The sequence below is a fragment of the Melopsittacus undulatus genome, chromosome 3 (assembly GCF_012275295.1).
Source record: "Melopsittacus undulatus isolate bMelUnd1 chromosome 3, bMelUnd1.mat.Z, whole genome shotgun sequence".
Classification (NCBI taxonomy): Eukaryota; Metazoa; Chordata; class Aves; order Psittaciformes; family Psittaculidae; genus Melopsittacus; species Melopsittacus undulatus.
In genome coordinates, this window is record NC_047529.1 from 44,460,276 (window position 1) to 44,478,664 (window position 18,389).

Below are 18,389 nucleotides of genomic sequence, written 5' to 3' on the forward strand. Positions count from 1 at the left end.
GCTGACTTCCTCACAAACATCCCAGGAGTGGCAGGTCCTGCTGCAAGCCCATAAGACCCTGCGCTTCCACGATGCTATGTGCAGCCACTGCTGGAGTGCTTAGCAGCAGTAGTTGTAGAGACTTCAGAATATCTTGTTTGATGCACAGAATAAATTACATAGCCCTCTTTCCAATTGCAGTGATTATGAGATAAAAGACCCTGAAAAATAGAGGAAAATGAGTCACAGCTTTGGGCTTTGATTGGAGAGACTCAGATGGAATAAAGCCTCATTTTGAAAAATGTTACATCTTCCCTTAGGTCACCAAGAGAGCAGTTCTGTTCTCAAAGCAGTGTGCGATACAAAACCACAAGCTGCTTGTTGTACCCACCTCAGCAAGGCCTAGTGCTTGACAAAGTGCATATCTGCTCTTTGCTTTTAGCCAGTAAGAACCTTAAAGCACACAAGGAAATAAGTGAATACCCCACTTTCCCCCATTTTTGAGACTTTGTGCTGCTTTCATGTTGATATCTTATGGATGAACATAGAACCCCATGGAGAAAGGAGATAAGTGTTACTATATATATATTAAATCCAGGAAATTCTCACTGTCATTTGAACCCTTTAAGATGGGATTCTTCTGCCATCTCACATGCTTCTGCCATCAGGTCCTGGTCTGTTAGTACTGCTGCCTAACAACAAGAAAGGGCACTTCAGATTCCAGAAAGCACAGAACTTATTTAGATTTAGAAAGACAAGACTAATGGTGTGGTAAAAAACTGAACACCCTCTAACTAAAGTGCAGTGATTGATCCTTACAAGTAAGTTTAATACTAACAATGCATTATGTTGGAAAAATATTCTGTGTTCCATTTATGTCCTTGTTTACTACAGGGAGAAAACTGTAGGAAATTAACAGGGCTTTTTTGCTCTAGTGATATTTATGACTCATCTCATAATTCCCAACATAAGCCATATGCCTGCTGAAGACAACTGTGAGGTTTCAGTAAAGACTGAAATCCAGCTATTAGTTAATAGGAAAAATTACTTTAGAGAAAGAAGATCTAGATCTTGGTACATTGAAAAAAACATCTGAAAAGCTTTTTTTCTTGGTACCATTATGACATTATTCTGCCAAGTTTAATGAGCCCCAGCATTTGTGTCTGCTTAGATTTCTATAGTCGCTGTGAGGGGTCCTGGGGCTGTAAGGTAGGCTGGACTTTTAAATACCATGCTATGCTTACTATTTTTGGAAGTTCTGCCTTGAACATATGATTTTGCTCAGGACAGACTTGCTCTTTCATCCTCATTCTCCTGACTGGAGTGTTTAAAAATATTATTCCATATTTCAGTATGTTAAAAAGGTAATAAATCATTCCAGTCTTAATCAATCTGCTGAATGAAAGAATCATAAAGTGAACAGATTAACTGCTGTTAGTCATTTTTAATCATTTTGTACCATTCCTCACACAGCCATCAGAGGCTGATATTGTGGTGTGGTACAATACACATCAAAACTCCAATGTTGCCACTGAAACTAACTTTCTCCATTAAAAAAAAAAAAAGAAAAAAAAAAGAAAAAAAGATGGTTTGTTTTCTTATCCAGTATTCTGGTAAAATGTGAGACTTAATAGCATTTAGCGTTTCTTGTTTTGTTTTTGTATCTTTTAAGCTGATGTACTTGCTCAAGAAAGAATGATGCCTGCTTTATAGATCCCTTGAGAAATTTACCTTGAAGTTTTACTTTTTGTCTCTGATGGAATGGATTATCAAATATGCACTTAATGACACTTTCATTGGTGTCCCATAGGTATCTGACCTATTTCATTTGCTTGGTTTTGATTACATCTCTTGTGATAGCCTTTTTGTTACTTTGTCAGTATAAGCCATATACAATTACTTAACAGACACTGCTAAAAATATGATTCCTTAAAAATATGACAGGAAAGGTCAATTTAGTATGACAACACTCTTTTTTACACTTCGTACTTGAACTTTTCCATACTTCAATAAAGTTCCATAAACATCAAATAGGGGAATGGAAAATAAAATATTGTTTGAATAAAATTTATGCATCAGAGCATGACAAAATTCAGCTTTCTGAGAAAGTTGCTTCACCTGCAAGTTCAGTTCTTGGAAAATTCCAGACATAAAATTCTGTTCAAATTTGTATATGCCTGAAAAATGTAACAACTATTTTAAAGAAAGAGTATATAAAAAGTTGGGCTTGCTGTGGTCTGGTTTTGGTTTGTTTTGTTTTTTTTTTTAATCTCAAAAATTGCTTTTAAAGTTTCCTATCCACTTTATTTTCACATTTTAAGACAATGAGGTCTTCATATTCCACCTCTCCATAGATGGCGTTGTGTTATTTCTGGGTAGAAGGCAGAGTGGTATCAATCCCTTAACATGTTACACTCTTCCACTTGAAGAAAACCTTGAAGTGCAAGTCATTTTAAGGAAAGCCTACAGGAGAAATTTATGAGCTTTTTCTATGGGAGAGCGCTTATTCTCCATGCGGCTTTTGTCAAACATTTTTAACAAATTGTAATAACCTTTGTCATATCTCATTTTCTTGCATAAACAAGTCACATTGAAACTATAAATGATGGAAAATTTAATCCACATGGCTTGCACTATCAAAACTGTTAAACTGTTTTCTTTTCCGCCATGTCAGCAGTGCATTATCTGTTTTATAGGAATGTTGAAAAGATTACTTTTAAGGGAGATACCACAGGACCTGCATAAATGTCCTCCTCACTCCTGCACTAGCTATCATTTTCACTTTCTGTTCTTCCTGTAGCTAGAAACTGCTTTGGTATTTGTCTTCCCATATCCTATCAGAGAAGATATTTCCACCCACCTCCAAGAACTGTCTGCTCAGAGACACTAGAAGTGCACTGAGGCTAACAAGAGCTGTCAGGTTTCTGCTGCCTTCCTGTCTTGAGCATGCACATCTGCTCTGGGATGCAACGTAGTACATCAGCTGTCAGTCCAACAGGACACATACCTTCTCTATGGGAACTTAGTGCCTGGCAAACTGTGTGTATGTATAACAGTAACTCTAGTCCAGATTATGCTTTTTCTCTGACCCTGTTAGCTCCATGGTACACTGCAGTCTCCTTTTCTCACACACCAGAAGGGGGGAGAGTACTGACTTCATCTAGCCATGGCAGGGACCTTGTGTAAGGCAACTCACTTATCAATTGTCTATCTCTTTGCCTTCTGTGACAACTGTTCATCAAAACTAATAGTTCTAATGAAAGTATAAGTGCCATGAATGACCACCTCTTTCCTTCCTTTCTTTATAGGGTTTTTACTGGGTATACACTTATCTAAACCTGTAATGGTTCTATTGGTTCTAGACATCCAGTATAATCTTCCGCACATTTATTTATCTAATGCCTTGCACTGATTTTATGCCTTCAAGAATTTAAAAGTCATTTAAAGGCGGTGCTTGGGTACTCAGTTCAGCAAGATCCTGGTCACTGTTAAGAAAACGTGGGCAATGCTCCTGGCTGTGGAGGAAATTATTTCTGGAGGGGCTCTGATAGCTTCTTTGTAGACTTAGACCTCATTAATGCAAACAACTTTCCATAAGTTTGCAAGAAACTTGCATTAGTTTTGACTTTTAACCGATGGGAAAAGTAATCTACTTTTCCATTGTAGCTAAGGCTAGCAAAAATTTTCAAGTATTTTCTACCTTCCATACAAAATCCAGGATAATGGCACTGACAATGGTTTGCAAACAGTTTTGGTCAAAATCCTGAACGTGCTTGCATTTATGGGGATTAAATATCAGACCTCAAATAATACTGGAACATAACTCTGGTGGTCTAATCATTTAATTATGTAATTTTAACAATTATACACTCTTATTATTTACAGAAGAGGTCAAAAAACTCTTTTCAAATGTTTAACTTTTGATTATTTCAATTCTAGCTGCAAATAACATAGCTAAATGGCTTTTAAAGATCTTCCCTGAGTGTACTTTTTGTCCTTACAGTATTCCCTGAGTAATGTTTTAACAATTACTTTAAGCTGAACACCCTATTCCATATGAACAGCCCTCAGATCACAAACTGTAGTAAAATTCTGTTGAAAATTAAATAAATGGAGAATTGGTGGTTCCTAATTAACCAGTAAGAAAAATTTATGAGAGGTGGATTGAATAAATATCAAAGCTTCTGAGTTATATTATCTTTCATAAATTGGCTTTTCTCCAATTAGTGTATATTTTCAGAAGCAGGGGAATAAGATGAAAGGATCTGCATCAAAACTGATTACTGCTGAAACAAAATGGAAGTTGCTGCTTTTGATAAAATACAATACTATGGCAGTGCTTGAATAATTTTATGGGAAGTTGCTGCCTAAGGCATATGTTTTACTGTCTGATACTGAATCCATGAGGAAAGACAATCTGTTTTTTCAGGCTGAATAAATATATGATCCAGACTGAACCACTAGAGGCCAAATATAATTGCTCTGTGTTTTGCTTTCTACTACTCACTACCTACAGCAGCATCCTCTTGTCTAGCATGTCATCATAACACACAGTTCAATTGATGGCATTGGAAAATACTTTTTCCTCTATTGAGGGTTATAAAATGACTACCCAGGGCTTAATGTAACCCTCTACACTTTATCTGGCACTGGAGAAATAGTTCATGATAGGAAACAGCTTATACACTTCGACACAACAGGGTTTGAACCTTATTTATTTTGCTGGACAGATCCTTTTTTATGTCTAGCCAGGTGAAAGGTGTTGCTGCATCCTTCATGCCTTCACTACTAGCTGGGGAAAAAGAGAAGTGCTTGGTCTGAATAAACAGTTTAGATTGGATGTAAGGAAGAAATCCTTTACTGTGAGGGTGGTGAGGTACTGGAATGGGTTGCCCAGGGAGGTTGTGAATGCTCCATCCCTGGCAGTGTTCAAGGCCAGGTTGGATGAAGCCTTGGGTGATATGGTTTAGTGTGAGGTGTCCCTGCCTATGGCAGGGGGGTTGGAACTAGATGATCTTGAGGTCCTTTCCAACCCTAACTATTCTAAGATTCTATGACTACAAATAATAGAAAGTGAATCCTGACTATTGGTTTACTTCGAAGGAAAGCACAACAGTGATAAATAAACTACAGAAAATATCCCAAAACATTTAATCTTTTTAATTTTGTCCCTAGTACTGTGTTTTACTGCACCTAGAAGTATGCATCTAGTTTTGTAAGGCTATTAAGGCTGGGTTTCTGTCCTTCCCCCAAAGTAATTACAATCTAATTTTAGACATAATATGCTGAATGGCAGTAAAAAAGAAAAAAAAGGTGTCAGTGTTGGAAGGAAGAATGAGGGATAAAGGAGCAAGAATTGAAAGTGTGAGTGGAGAAATGCAAATATTTTTATTTTTTTCTTTAATAATAATAATAACAACAATGCTTCATTCCTTTTAGAATTTCTGGAAAAACTGAGTATAAAAGGTTATAGAGGTTTGGAAAAATATCTTTCCAAGGCTCTTCTTATGTATACTGTGAGGATTGTTTCTGCTTTTCATGGAAAATCTGCAGAACTATGTCTACCAGGTGCTAATCTAAAGTGCACCTGGCTTTCCTGAATATTTACCTTTATTTTGATTAATACGCAGCTTAACTGTACTGATTCCCTCTCCTGACTCACTTTTCCCATCTATCATGAATTAACACTGTGCCCACAGTGATCTTCTAAATCACAGTCTGAAGAACTATGGAAAAACAAGTGGTGGATGAGTGGAGGATGGTTTTGTGACTGCAGGAGTGGGCTGGGACTTAAAAGGTTCCGGTTTATTCCGCACATAAAGACTTTCCGTGTAGGCTTAGGCAAGTCCCTTACCTTTTCTATGCCATAGTCTCCATGTATGGTACGGGAACAACAAGCTTGGTTTTTTCCTGCTGTGTCTGTTTTCTGTAATTGTGCCGTAAGAGATCTCATCCAATTGATTGGACTGTGTGTTTGGATAAGACCCAGTACAACTGGGCCTCCAATTTAGCTGGTATTACTGGAATACAACTAGACAAGAGCAATTTTTAATACCTAAACATGAAGTAAGAAAATATAATTTTAACTGATTCAGGACTAAAGAAATTCAGTAAAAGAAGTTACATCCTTTTACCATAAATTCTTAGTCACTTCTTAATTTTATTTTGCCCTCCGTGCAAGCCTTAATGAGGAGAAACCACATTTATGCCCATGTCAGTAGGATGTAATTATAGGGGATTGTATCTGAAGACTGTAGCAGCTGAAGTTACCAGTAATGTTCTGAGAGATTTTCCTATTTTAAAAAGAGTGGGGATGAAGGGGAGCAAAATTACTGACAAGGTGGATTTTTGTCATTTGAATGATTCTTTAATTAAATCTTTAAGCATATATATGCTGATCTTAATCTGTCTTAGTCTGCAAGATAGACATGCAGTGGTATATGTTAGAGACACCCTTTATCCTCCTGAGTACTGTTTTTACTTACACTTCTCAGTAGAGCTTATAGGCAGTGTCCTACCAGATTTGATTTTCAGAGTAGAACTTTTCCCCAACAGTGAAGTGATAGTGCTACAAAATGTGCTTCCTGTATCTTACTACATCGCACATCAGATTTTCTACTAGGAATTCTGAAGGAATGAACTTATATTTTTATCTAATGTACTGATATATTACAACACTACTATATTACAGTACTATAGAAAGTCCATATGTTACGATGGAAAGAGTAATTTTAGCTCCTTAATTGCTCACTTCATGGTCAGACCAGGGCCTTTTCCAGCCAAGTCCTGAAATTTCAGATATTTCAGAGATTCAAACACAGATTTCACAGTGTGGTGAGCTGACACTGGCTGGATGCCAGATACCCACCAAAGCTTCTGTATCTCCCCTCCTCACCTGAACAGGGAAGAGAAAACAAAATGAAAGCTCATAGGTTGAGATAAGGACACGGAGAGATCGCTCACCGATTACTGTCATGGGCAAAACAGACTTGACTTTGGAAAAATTTATTTAGTTTATTACCAATCAACTCAGAGTAGGGTAATGAGAAAATAAACACAAACCTCAAAACACCATCACCCCACTGCTTCCTTTATTATGGGCTTAACTTTACTCCCAGTTTCTGTACCTCCTCCCTTGCAGTGGCACAGGGGGATTGGAACTGTGATCAGTTCATCACACGTTGTCTCTGCCACTTCTTCCTCCTCAGGGGAGGACTCCTCACACCTTCCTCTGCTCCAGTGTGGGTCCCTTCCATGGGTGCAGTCCTGCAGGAAAAGACTGCTCCAGAATTGGTCTCCTATGGGATCACAAGTCCTGAAGCAAACCTGCTCCAGTGTGGGCTTCTCTCTCCATGAGGCCACAGGTGCTGCCAAAAACTTCAGCACAGGCTTCACATGGCGTTACAACCTTCTTTGGGCATCCCTCTGCCCCGGTATAGGGACCTGCCTTCCTTCTTCTCCCCCAACTTCCCTCTCCTCTTTCCTAAGTATGTTATCCCAGAGGCACTACCACTGTCACTGATGGACTCAGCCTTGGGCAGCGGTGGTTACGACTTGGAGCTGGCTGGAATTGTCTGCACCAGACACAGGGGAATCTTCCAGCAATTTCTCACAAAAGGCCACCCCTGTAGCACCCCCTGGTACCAAAACCCTGCCACCCAAACCCCATGCACACAGCCTCCCTGGGCAACTTGTTCTGGTACTGAACTACATTCACACTGATTTTTTTCCCCTTATAGGTAGTCATAATTTTCTTCCTTGCAAAATGTGTCCTCTCTGCCTTCTTCATGAACAGAATTAGATAGCTGAGGGCAACAGTCAGAGGTCTCACCATCCCTTTGTCCAAGCTGGACCAACCCAGATCTGCTGTTGTATGTAATGAGCTGCAGCTCCAACCACCTCTGTGGCACTCCGCTGCACTTGCTTCAGTCTGTCCATCTGGGAAGCCTCAAACTGGGTACAACACTCAAGATGTGGTCTTTCAGATGCCCAGCAGTGGGAAGTACTCACTTCCCTCAACCTGCTGGATAAATTCTTGCTAGTACAGCTCAGCGTACTAGTGTACAAGAGCACATTGCTGAGATGTTTGACTTTGCCACCAGAAAAGCACACATACACTTGCTGATGCTATTCTGAAAAGCTGCTTTCTGTCTTCAGAATTATTGTGCTGGTTAAAGGAAACATCACGTGGAAGAGCATGTGCACCTTCTATATAGATCAGTAATTTCTATGCTTTTCCCTTTGTCCTTGGAAGAGATTTGAGTCCTTTCTGTACCAGGAAGGAGCCATTTTCACTGTCTTAAAGATATGTATCTGCATTAATTACAGTACCTATTCATGTTGTGTTAAGGCATCTGCTAATAAGAGTCACAGAAAGTCAGACAAAAGCCAAAGGCCTGCCCTTTTTCGGTTGACTCACTGCCCAGCATGACTGACAAGTGTTTCACTTGTCTTGTTCCAAGAAAGAAATTAGCAAAACATTGATCTAATCAACTACTACTACTTGCAAAATCTAGTACAAGAATTTAAAATACATATGCACCACCTTGCACTCCTTCAGTGTGCTATCTGGCTGCTGATTAGTCAATTCATGGTGTTATGGGTGATCTTTTCTGATCCAAGTCATAGATAGTTTCACCAGTACAATTGTATTATTAATGGTGAAGCAGTACAATAAGAAAGGATATTATCATCCATATTGAAGGCCTCAAAGCTCTGCAGGCTTATGTCTGCAAATACCATATGTGCTGTATGCTGTAAGGATCAGACATGGGATATGCAAGAATTTCTACAGTGATACTGGGTGTTTGATCTTTCTTGCAAATAGATTTAGCAGCACGTTGGTGATTTGCTTTGCTTGGGTGTATTTGTCAGTACACAAAACATGCAAGCTCATGCAAGCTCAAAATTGTGTTCATGTTTTCCCAACTGTAGTAGCATGACTTGTGTAAGACTTTCTTAATCCACTCCCCTGTTTTAACTTCTTCAACGGATTGTATGGTATTAAATTTGTTCCCAGAATGGATTCTGTTCATTTAGGGCAGTGATGCCACAAGTCAACTACCTCTCAGATTCTGATAGTTTGTACATGAAGTGTGTTGCTCAGAAAGAAGTTGTTTCAGATGGGCAGTTAGGTTCGGTATGTATCTTATCTCTTCAATAAGGTCAAACAGCAGGATGTTTGTGGTCAGTTGTGGAAGAAATTATTTTTCAGACTCAGGAGAGGACTCTCCTATTGGTTAGCTACCTTCAAAGCCACTAATTATGTCTGGACTGCATAAAGGATTGTGATACCAAAAGTAATGTCTGCATATATTGGGTCGTTTATCCAAGAAAATCTTTTGTCTTGTGAATGTTTCCATTAATTTTACCAGTGCCACTCAGAAGCATGTGGCTTTAGTAATAGATTGTTCTAATGTCTTTAATGAACCAAGTAGTGGCTGAATTCCCTTCTATTAATGAAGACTGTTCATTGATAGCCTTCTACTAATGTTGGTGAAGTAGGATCAATATGGACACTGGGGCAGGGTTCTGAAAAATATTAATTATTAATATTCTTTCTTTTTCAGTTTTCTCCTTGTGTTTGGTTGCTTGATTTTGTCCGTGTTTTCTACTATTCCTGAACACACAAAACTTGCCTCTGGTTGTCTCTTCATTTTGGTAAGTGGAACTTCTAAATACAAGATAGTTTTACAGATACTTTTATACAGACTCAAATCCTCTCCCTCTCTCACCATGGAGAAAATATTATAATCCCTGAATTCTTTAAGAAATCAGAATTTTCATCAGAATGATGCAAAACTAATAAAACAGAGGATTCCACCATCTTTTTCTGTAAAAACAGTGTTAATGCTGTATTGCATCCCCTTCTTTGCTTGAGAATTGCTGTAGTTTGTAACTGATAGTTTTTCTACTGCAGTTTGGCAGTGACTGAGCATGAAAGACCTTTGATACTGCTGCTGTCATTTATAAAGTCAGTATGTAGTAAGAGGCACTTACTTAAAACAGGAAATAATTTTGGTATCTTAGATACCAATTTGTTCTAGCTATTGGTAGGTACTAACATTTTAGTGGCAGTTGCGGCAGTAGGATGTGGTAGTTTCAGTATTTCTTCATACCACATGGTTTTGTATTACGTTTATCTCTCCTTTTCCCCTCCTGAGGTAGATGTAAATGGATTTAATCCCTTAAAGTGCTTAACATTTTTCATGCGGTATATGGAGGCCACTTTATTCATCTGTTTCTTGATGGGCCATTTAGTTCTGCATGCGATGGCCTGAGGATAGGCAGTAGTGATCATTAAAATGTCACTATATACTCAGAGTTACCATGGTTATTTCAGTCCCAGGTATACAGCAGACTGTGGCTCGTTAGGTCGTGCCTGGGGTGAAGCAACTGTTGACAAATGCCAGCATTTTAATTATCATCACCATCTTTATCGAAAAGCTCTGGTCTTCAGAACAGCTCCCTAATTAATTATGGCATGAGCAGGCCAATAAGCATGATTATGGTTTATGCTATATCTCTACAGCACAATATGCCACTACATCAAAATAACTGAACTAGACATCCAGAGCTGGCTAGGTGAAGATGTGTGATATTTTGCTCCATCTGATGATTTTGTAGCAGGGCTAATTAGGGAGAGCTGTGTTAAATATGGTATTTTGCTTCTTAGCCATACTAGTGTTTTTTCTTTTTCTGGAGAAAAGATCAGGTGGCATTAAACCAGTTAAAAGTTATCAGATTTAATCCTACACTCATATCTAGTCCCATTGTTTATATATCTGAACAACAGTTTGAAAGTGGAAGTTTGTTTGAATGTTCTGCAGCTAGCTATAATATTGCACTTACTACACTAATTGCTAAGATTTTCTGGTACTGAAAACAGGAAAATTTTACTAGTCTGAAAGTACCCTCTCTCTAATAGCAGGTGCTTTTGTGACAAGTAATCTGCTTCCCAGTATACTTATGCTAATTGGTTGTAGAAACACCATTTGTTCTGCCATAATACATGCATTTCCCATGAGCCACATATTTGCTGATTGTGTTGGTACGCTTACTACTGTTGATTCCTCAGCTGGCTGATAAACACATTCCCTGTGCTTTGCCATGGCTCTCAGAGGAGCCTGAATGTGAAGGAGCCCTGATAAGTCCTGGATTTGCTCCCACTGTTGGGCAGAGGTGAGCTCTGCTAGCTGATACACCAATCATTGTAGAGGTATCCATCGGTGAAGCAGAGTTGCTTGGGAAACTGTGGTGCTTTCTGTTGCTGCAGCTTCAAAGATGGACTTCTTCCATCTTAAGAGTTCTGACTGTACATCCTGTGGCATCTTCTGAACACAGAAATAGCCTTGAGGAGGAAGAGGGTGGATGGTTAATCTTTGAATCATCAATACTGGCCTGGTCCAACATTTATGTGCTATAGCCTAGTGTGTTCAGCAAACCCTTGGCAAGAATAAATCTGTGATGACGAATTTTACGGCTCCTGCTGTGGGTCTCTAATGGAGAAAAATATAAACACAGCAAAGTATGAAGGTCCAGAAGCAGGCTAAAGCTGACTGGTTTATTCCAGTTTGCTGATTCATGGTTTGCTCCTCTGCATATTGAATCATTAGCTGATACTAGCAATGTTATCAAAGTAGTCTTTTGCAACCACAAACTGAGAAAAAAATACATTTCTACGTTAAGTCAGGAGCAGTTGTTTTGGCTGTGCCAATACATGACTGCGGTCACTACAGTTTGTGCAACCTTTTCCTTGCAGTGATTCACACAGCTCTTACAAATGTGTCATTTAGTAAAAAAAAGTTGTATTAACTATCAGAGACCTGGTTTAATCCTGTTTTGCTTCATGCCTGAGATGGAAGATACATGTTTATTTGCTCATGAAGTACCATGCAAATATGCCAATCCATAATGCTGCCTGCTGGGCTTCTGTTAACTGTTTGCTTTGTAGATTTATTCCAGATGGTCTCCCCTACAGACATGTTAATTGGCTAAAAGCTAACGTTATGTTCCTTCAACTTAATACCTGAGCTTCTGCCTGTGCTGTTACCTGTGGCTTTTGACATATTGCAGCTATTCGCAGCTACACGGGGAGGTTAAAGAGAGATATGTAGATGAGATGAGCAAACCTTTCCCTTCTTCTCAGAAAGGCCAGAGGAGTGGAGATTACTGTTCCGCAATCAGTCAATTCCATTTATCTCCCCCAGACTTGCCTTAAAAGGGAGCAGAAAACGTATCTCCTAATCACTGCATCCTGAATACTCTCTCAGAAACATACAGCAGTGTGTGATAGCTCAAAGTAAGTAATTGCTTAGGAAAACAATATTAGCTGAGGGTTTCTGAGCTTCAGCAGAGGTTAATAGACTCATTTGGACTGCAGAAACTCCTGAGCTCTACTCCTACAGGCAACATGAACCTGCCCTGCTGTGTTGTGCTGCACACAGCCAGGGCTTCAGTTCTGGCATCCGCACAAGTACTACTGTGTTCCTAGGCATCTTCCACTTATCAGGGGGACTGTCAAGGGAAACACATTTAGTATTTGATTTTTATGCTTAAAATTAAAGTCCTGCAGATAAGTTAAGTGCATGTTACATGCAGTAATGTTGGATTGTTAAAACAGTAATTAACTTGGTTAGATCTATGTCCAGAAATAATAAGCTGAACCAGGGGGAGAGCATCAGATAAAACTCCTTATACCTACCATGATAATTATGTTTTAGCCTCCTCTGTGCACATAGCTTCTGGCACTGGAGTTGTAGCAGTGATATATCCCAGACAGACAGTAGAATAAAATCTACTTCAACATCAAAAAAAACCACAAGCAGCTTAAGAATCCAACTAACACAGCAAGAAAATAATCTTTGGAGTATTGCTGATCTCCTACAAATACATTTGCTGGCACTTTATCAAATAATAAACACAAGGGAAGTAAAAGTTGGGCTGGGAAGGCAAAATCAAATCTTTTGGGGAAGATAGCCAAGAAGGAATATATCTGGAACTTGAGGTCATTCACTCTCATGACCAAACCCTCTATATTTTAAGATCATTTTCAACTAAAGCTATGTGAATAACTGGTTCACTTCTGTTTGTTTGCTGTCAATTCAAGAAAATAAATGAAATCATTTGAGTTGACCCACAAGGATCTGGCAAATTGAGAAGTCCAAAAAAAGTTTTGGATCACATTAAATATTTCGTTTGACCTGACATAAAATGTTATTTGAGTATTTAAGCATTCTAGAGTTTTTGGCTTAAAAGTAAAACTGAGTCTGTAGGAAAGAAATGTCATTATTATTTGAAGTGACAAAACTTTCAATTTTTTTCCATAATTTTAATATTTAATCAAGGTGGAAGAATTTCAGAACTCGTGTATTTCTGCAGGATTGATTTTGTCAGATCTTTTTTGTGTTTTTCTCTGAAAAAAAGAAAGCTGCACCCAGTTCTGTAAGATAAGGGCCTCTGAAAATGTACTCTAGGAACACATTCCTCAGGCAGAAATAGCTCCCAAAGACATAAAAGCAGAAAGAGCACAGTCGATGAAGCTAGCTTCTACATGTACTGTGGTCACTTATATGAATTCAAAAGGAAAGTCTAGTAAGTGCTTCTAGCAATTAAGATCTTCCTAAGATTTTTCTGTTCTAACTTTTTGCCATAAAAGAAACATAGAAAGAGGATTAACATTGATTTAAAAACATAGGGTATAGCTGCTTTACAGCAGGCAAGCACATAGTCAATGTGTCTCTGCCCTAGGGGAGTGAATCCATGCACAGCTATGTAATCACACAAATCTGCTACAAAATTTTAAAGCTGGGCAGAGTGGATTTAAAAAAAGTAGATGGGTAGAGCTCAATTCAGAAAAGCAGCGTATTTTCAGTTTAGATTTCTTGTCCCAGAACTTGAATCCTCTTGCAACACTTGGATAAAGACCACCAGACCTGAGCAGAGAACTGGATGGGCAGCTTTCCAGGACCAGATAACAAGGAAAAACTGAATGATCTTGAGAGATTTCAATTATAGATACATTTCTAACAATGCACTTTCATTGACTCCTCTCAAGAGAAACAGATAAACTGATCCATGAGCCAGAAAATCTGTGACTTTTAAGTTTGCTAGAGCTTGTCAAAACTCAGGATTAGTATTTTTAAGGAAATACTAATTTCCAAATGTTTCTTTCCTCCAAAATCAAAGGATGGCTTTGAAATTTAAAAATATCTGCATAGAAATCTCTGAAAAATTACTTCTGTTAGACGTGCAACACTAATGTTATTAAAGACAGAATAAGGGAGAGAAATGTAATGTTGATAAGGTCAAAGCCTTCACGTTTTCAGTCTTGTCCAGATTCACATGCACTAATATTAGAATAAGGTAATAACATGAGCATAGAACAATTCAAGCATGTCATAATAAACTACCTGTTAGCTTTGAGAGAAAATGGTTTTACCCTATTAAAATAAATAATTTCATGCCTTCACTGATTAGATTTATACTCTCCTATTCTGTATACTGATTTCATCAAATCAGAGATGACTGTTATAAAAATTTGGACCACATCTTAACACAGCTGCTCGAGAATCTGTGTGCAAACAGAGAAGACTTCCTATTAGAAATGTAAGGACTGGTTGCACTTTTCTGAAACCTAAAGTTATTAGGAGAAAGTCTAACAGAAAGCAAAGATGTAAATGAAAAGGTGAAGTTATTTAAAAACATATCAGTACATGTCCCCAAAGATTTAATTCTTCTGTCAGAAGGCAGTATTGGCACTCCCAACCAACAAGCCAAACTCTTAAACAAATAAGCACACACTGTAGCTATGGAGAGAGATGACACTAGCAATAAAAATTGTTTCATAAGAAAGGAACATGGCACCACACATAAAACTGTAACAATGTCTATATATTGTCAATAGTGCTGAGGATGATAAAATATACTTCAAACACATCAGAGAATCAAAACATCTCAATACTTGTATAAGCCCATTATTGGTATGGTTCTGGGTTTGGTTACGTTGTTTCTTCTGTGTTAAGCAGAAATAACTTTTGTAAAGGGAAGAATCACACACTGAATGGAATCATCTTTCTCTTGTAATTAAAAATCGTGATACATTATTATTCTACTGGGAAAGCTTAAATGGGTTTGATGAGTAAAATGCTGTTACTATATGTGATCTGCAATCAGAACAAAGAAAAGGCTCATGACTGAATCACTATGAACTATGCATGGTTACCTCAAATGCTACAGCATTTAACAGCAAATGCAGTGGAAGGTAAGAGATAGCTTCACAGTCGCTGCCACAACATTTCCCAGGCAGGCGGAACTACAAACCTGTCCACATTATTTGGAAAAGAGGCTTTTAGCCAGCCACTCAAGGGGCCACTTTCTCTAGAAGAACACAGAAGCTGTAGGAGGATCTTGAGATTAAGAATGGGAAAATGGGGAGGATTAGATGTTAGTGATGGAGTGTCAGGGTTCAGATTAATGGGGATATAATTCTTTGAGGACAGAAAAGCATGTCTCATTTTAGGATAATCAACATATTGTGCTAAAGAACCAAAATATCTGTCCTTGACCTTCGTTAGGGACAAATGAGCAATACTCCTTGCATAGCAACTGCTCTTCCATGACATGTGTTCCTTCTTGTTTTATCAGTTTAAGTGCAAAAAATGTATCACGGGAAATCACTTCCAAGTCATAAGTGTAACATTTTCCATAGACGTAGATTTGTAATAATTTATGCTAAACTATGTAGAATTGAATTTTATTGCCAGAGTTTGGTAAGGATCCAAACTTGTTATATGGAGAGCAAGAACTAGCTCCTTGAAACAGGCTACAAACAGTTTAGATAGCAACAGTAAAAATGGATAGATATCAAACTTCCTATCAGAAATTTAGACCTGACCCTTGTTAGGGAAATATCGATTTGCCAAATGGAAATGCAGAATATGTCTCCAGAGGAAAGCCAAAGTACATGGTTATAAATAATATGTAAGGAAAAGGCTACAAAACACTAAATATCTAAAGGAAAAGAATGCTGAAAAAGGCAGAACATCAGTGATAAGAAAGCTGTTTGGAAACCTAGAGAAAACGCACCATCTGAATAACATACAGAAAACTTGATCTACTCAGTCACTTTGCAGAGATGTGAAGACATAGCTTGCTACCATTAAAATGTGAACTTTTCTCAAGTGGGAGAAGAAATCTGTTCACAAGATTCAGTTTAAAAACTGTGAAGTCAAACAAATAAGTATCAAAATACAGGCAAACGTAAAAAGACCTGTAAGGATTGAAACAGACATACCTATAGCACAAAGATCCAGGGAATTTAAAGCATAGATGATGGTAAATACACAGACACACACACTGGAACAAAGTTCAGTCCTGAGGACCATGAACTATTGGTGAGCTACAAAGATGAATTAGCAAAATAAGTACTAGCCGTTTTAAACTTGTAGGTTTCCACAGAGTGCCTAACGAAAGGGTGTATGTCATGGACAGGATAATAATGTTGGTATCAAATCTGAACCAGACAGGAATTGGCTGATTGTAACATATGAAGATAGGGCCACAGGAAATGAATGTCTAACAAAGATATATGTATGTTTTTAAGAGGATGTGGAAGGGTTTTGTGCTTTTCTTTTTCCAAGAGTCCAAAATTCCATAAGCCTTGAAAAAAAGATAATAGGAAAAGCTGCAAAACTCAGCAAATGGCATAATTTGTAAAACACAAGTCTTGGTAAACTGATTCTCAAAGTCTAGTTATTGGATTGAAAAGAGGGAACCAAGACAACTTTTTCACTATACCTAAGGAACTTAATAAAAATATTGTAACCAAATAATTCAAGATTTCAACCATTCAAGTAACAGACATGTTTGGTGAGATGACAGAAGTTAGCATCTTTAAGAAACTAAATGCATAAGGAGAATTTTGGGGGATGGGGCAATGTGCCTGCCCAGTCCACTTAGCCCAAAGTTACCAACTGTCAGAAAACAATTTCTTAAAATTGCTTTCTGAAAATGTTAATGAATTTTGCAAACCAGGAAACTGCAAGTAGAAATAACTAAAAAGAACACAGCAAACATTATTTGCAGGATCTCAAGGATTTAACAACTCCAAACATACTAAGACCAAAGAATAAGAGAATAGAAGAATGAATTTCCTATCCCACTCTGCTATACAGCATATCAAATGTTATCAGTTAGTTCACATAATGTGATCGACCGTAACAATTAGCCTAAAGCCCTTGCATCGATATAATATTGACATGGATGCCAGAACGTAAAAGGATTCAGAGTCTGCTCTGGCTCTGACACCCATTCTTTTGAACATGGCAAAAGATATCAGATTCTTCACAAACATTTCAAAAGGAAGATCAGGGAGCCGTGTTGCTACAGAGGCTTGTGCTTGAACGTCTGCCTGTAGCATGTGACATCAGAAATGTGACTACAGCAGAAAGAAATGCGTGAAGAAATCACAAAGGAAATGCAAAGGCCTGGGTACAGCTGTGCAGAGCTTCATTGTTTTCAATATGTGAATAATTTTAAAGCCAAAATAAGACCATTTACTGCTGATATCTCTCTACAGAGAAAGAAAACGTGAACAAGTACAAAGCAGGATACAAAAAAGTTTGCAAAGTAGAAAATTATTCTGTAGTGTGAGTTTAATGGCTATCACCTTCTTTCAGAAATTCTCTCAGAAAGGTAGTTGTACCTGACACATAAGTAAAAGGTATGGTGCAAAAATGAGAGTGCAAATGCCTGGAAAACAACATATTTAAGGGTGGTGCTGTGTCTGCAGAAGAGCAGGATAGACGTGTAGGGTGACAGTCGTTGTTTCCCATTGCTATTTTCTCAATTCAAAAAAGGCTTTTCAGTGTATTCCTGGAATAACTGTCCATCAAAAGCCAAAAGGAGTCTGGGGATGTGTTTTTCCACACATGCACTGGCACAATAATTGCAGTGACCATGATGGCCAAAGGCTGGGATCGCAGCTGCCCAATGTGCCTGTGTGGGACTCAATCCTGTGGCACTGGCAGATCCTCAGCAGTTGGTCCATGATGGTGGTGTGAAGTGGTGGTGTGAAATAGGCTGATCTGGGGAGGTAGAACAGTGTCTGTCATTCCCTTGTGGTTGCTGAGGAAGGTTAGCACAGTTTCAGTGCTAGGAATCATATACTGGGTCTGATATGCTAAATACTTGTATTAACTCTATGAGAGGTGATCAAAAACATAATTAAATGGCAGCTACGTAATTAATTCTGGTGCCTGCTTGCACTATCTAGTTCAAAATTGGTTTTACTTGACAAAGATTCTGGGTTTTTTTCTGTTGTAAATGAATAAAGAAGCATGACTGATAGGTGCCATTTCAAGTAATAAAAAGAAAAAGCTTAAAGGGAGTTGAAAAGCAGAAGTCCAATA

The 18,389-nt window shown here is 38.2% G+C and overlaps 1 protein-coding gene across 6 annotated transcripts in view; it reads left to right on the top strand.

The window, feature by feature from the left end:
* Positions 1-18,389, top strand: part of KCNQ5 (potassium voltage-gated channel subfamily Q member 5) — a 271,782-nt gene that overhangs the window by 180,243 nt on the left and 73,150 nt on the right. For all 6 annotated transcript variants that reach the window (XM_005153167.3, XM_034060643.1, XM_034060646.1 and 3 more), the window contains exon 2: positions 9,549-9,639. In XM_005153167.3, coding sequence (XP_005153224.2) covers positions 9,549-9,639 — 91 coding nt within the window. The remainder of the gene's footprint in view (positions 1-9,548; positions 9,640-18,389) is intronic.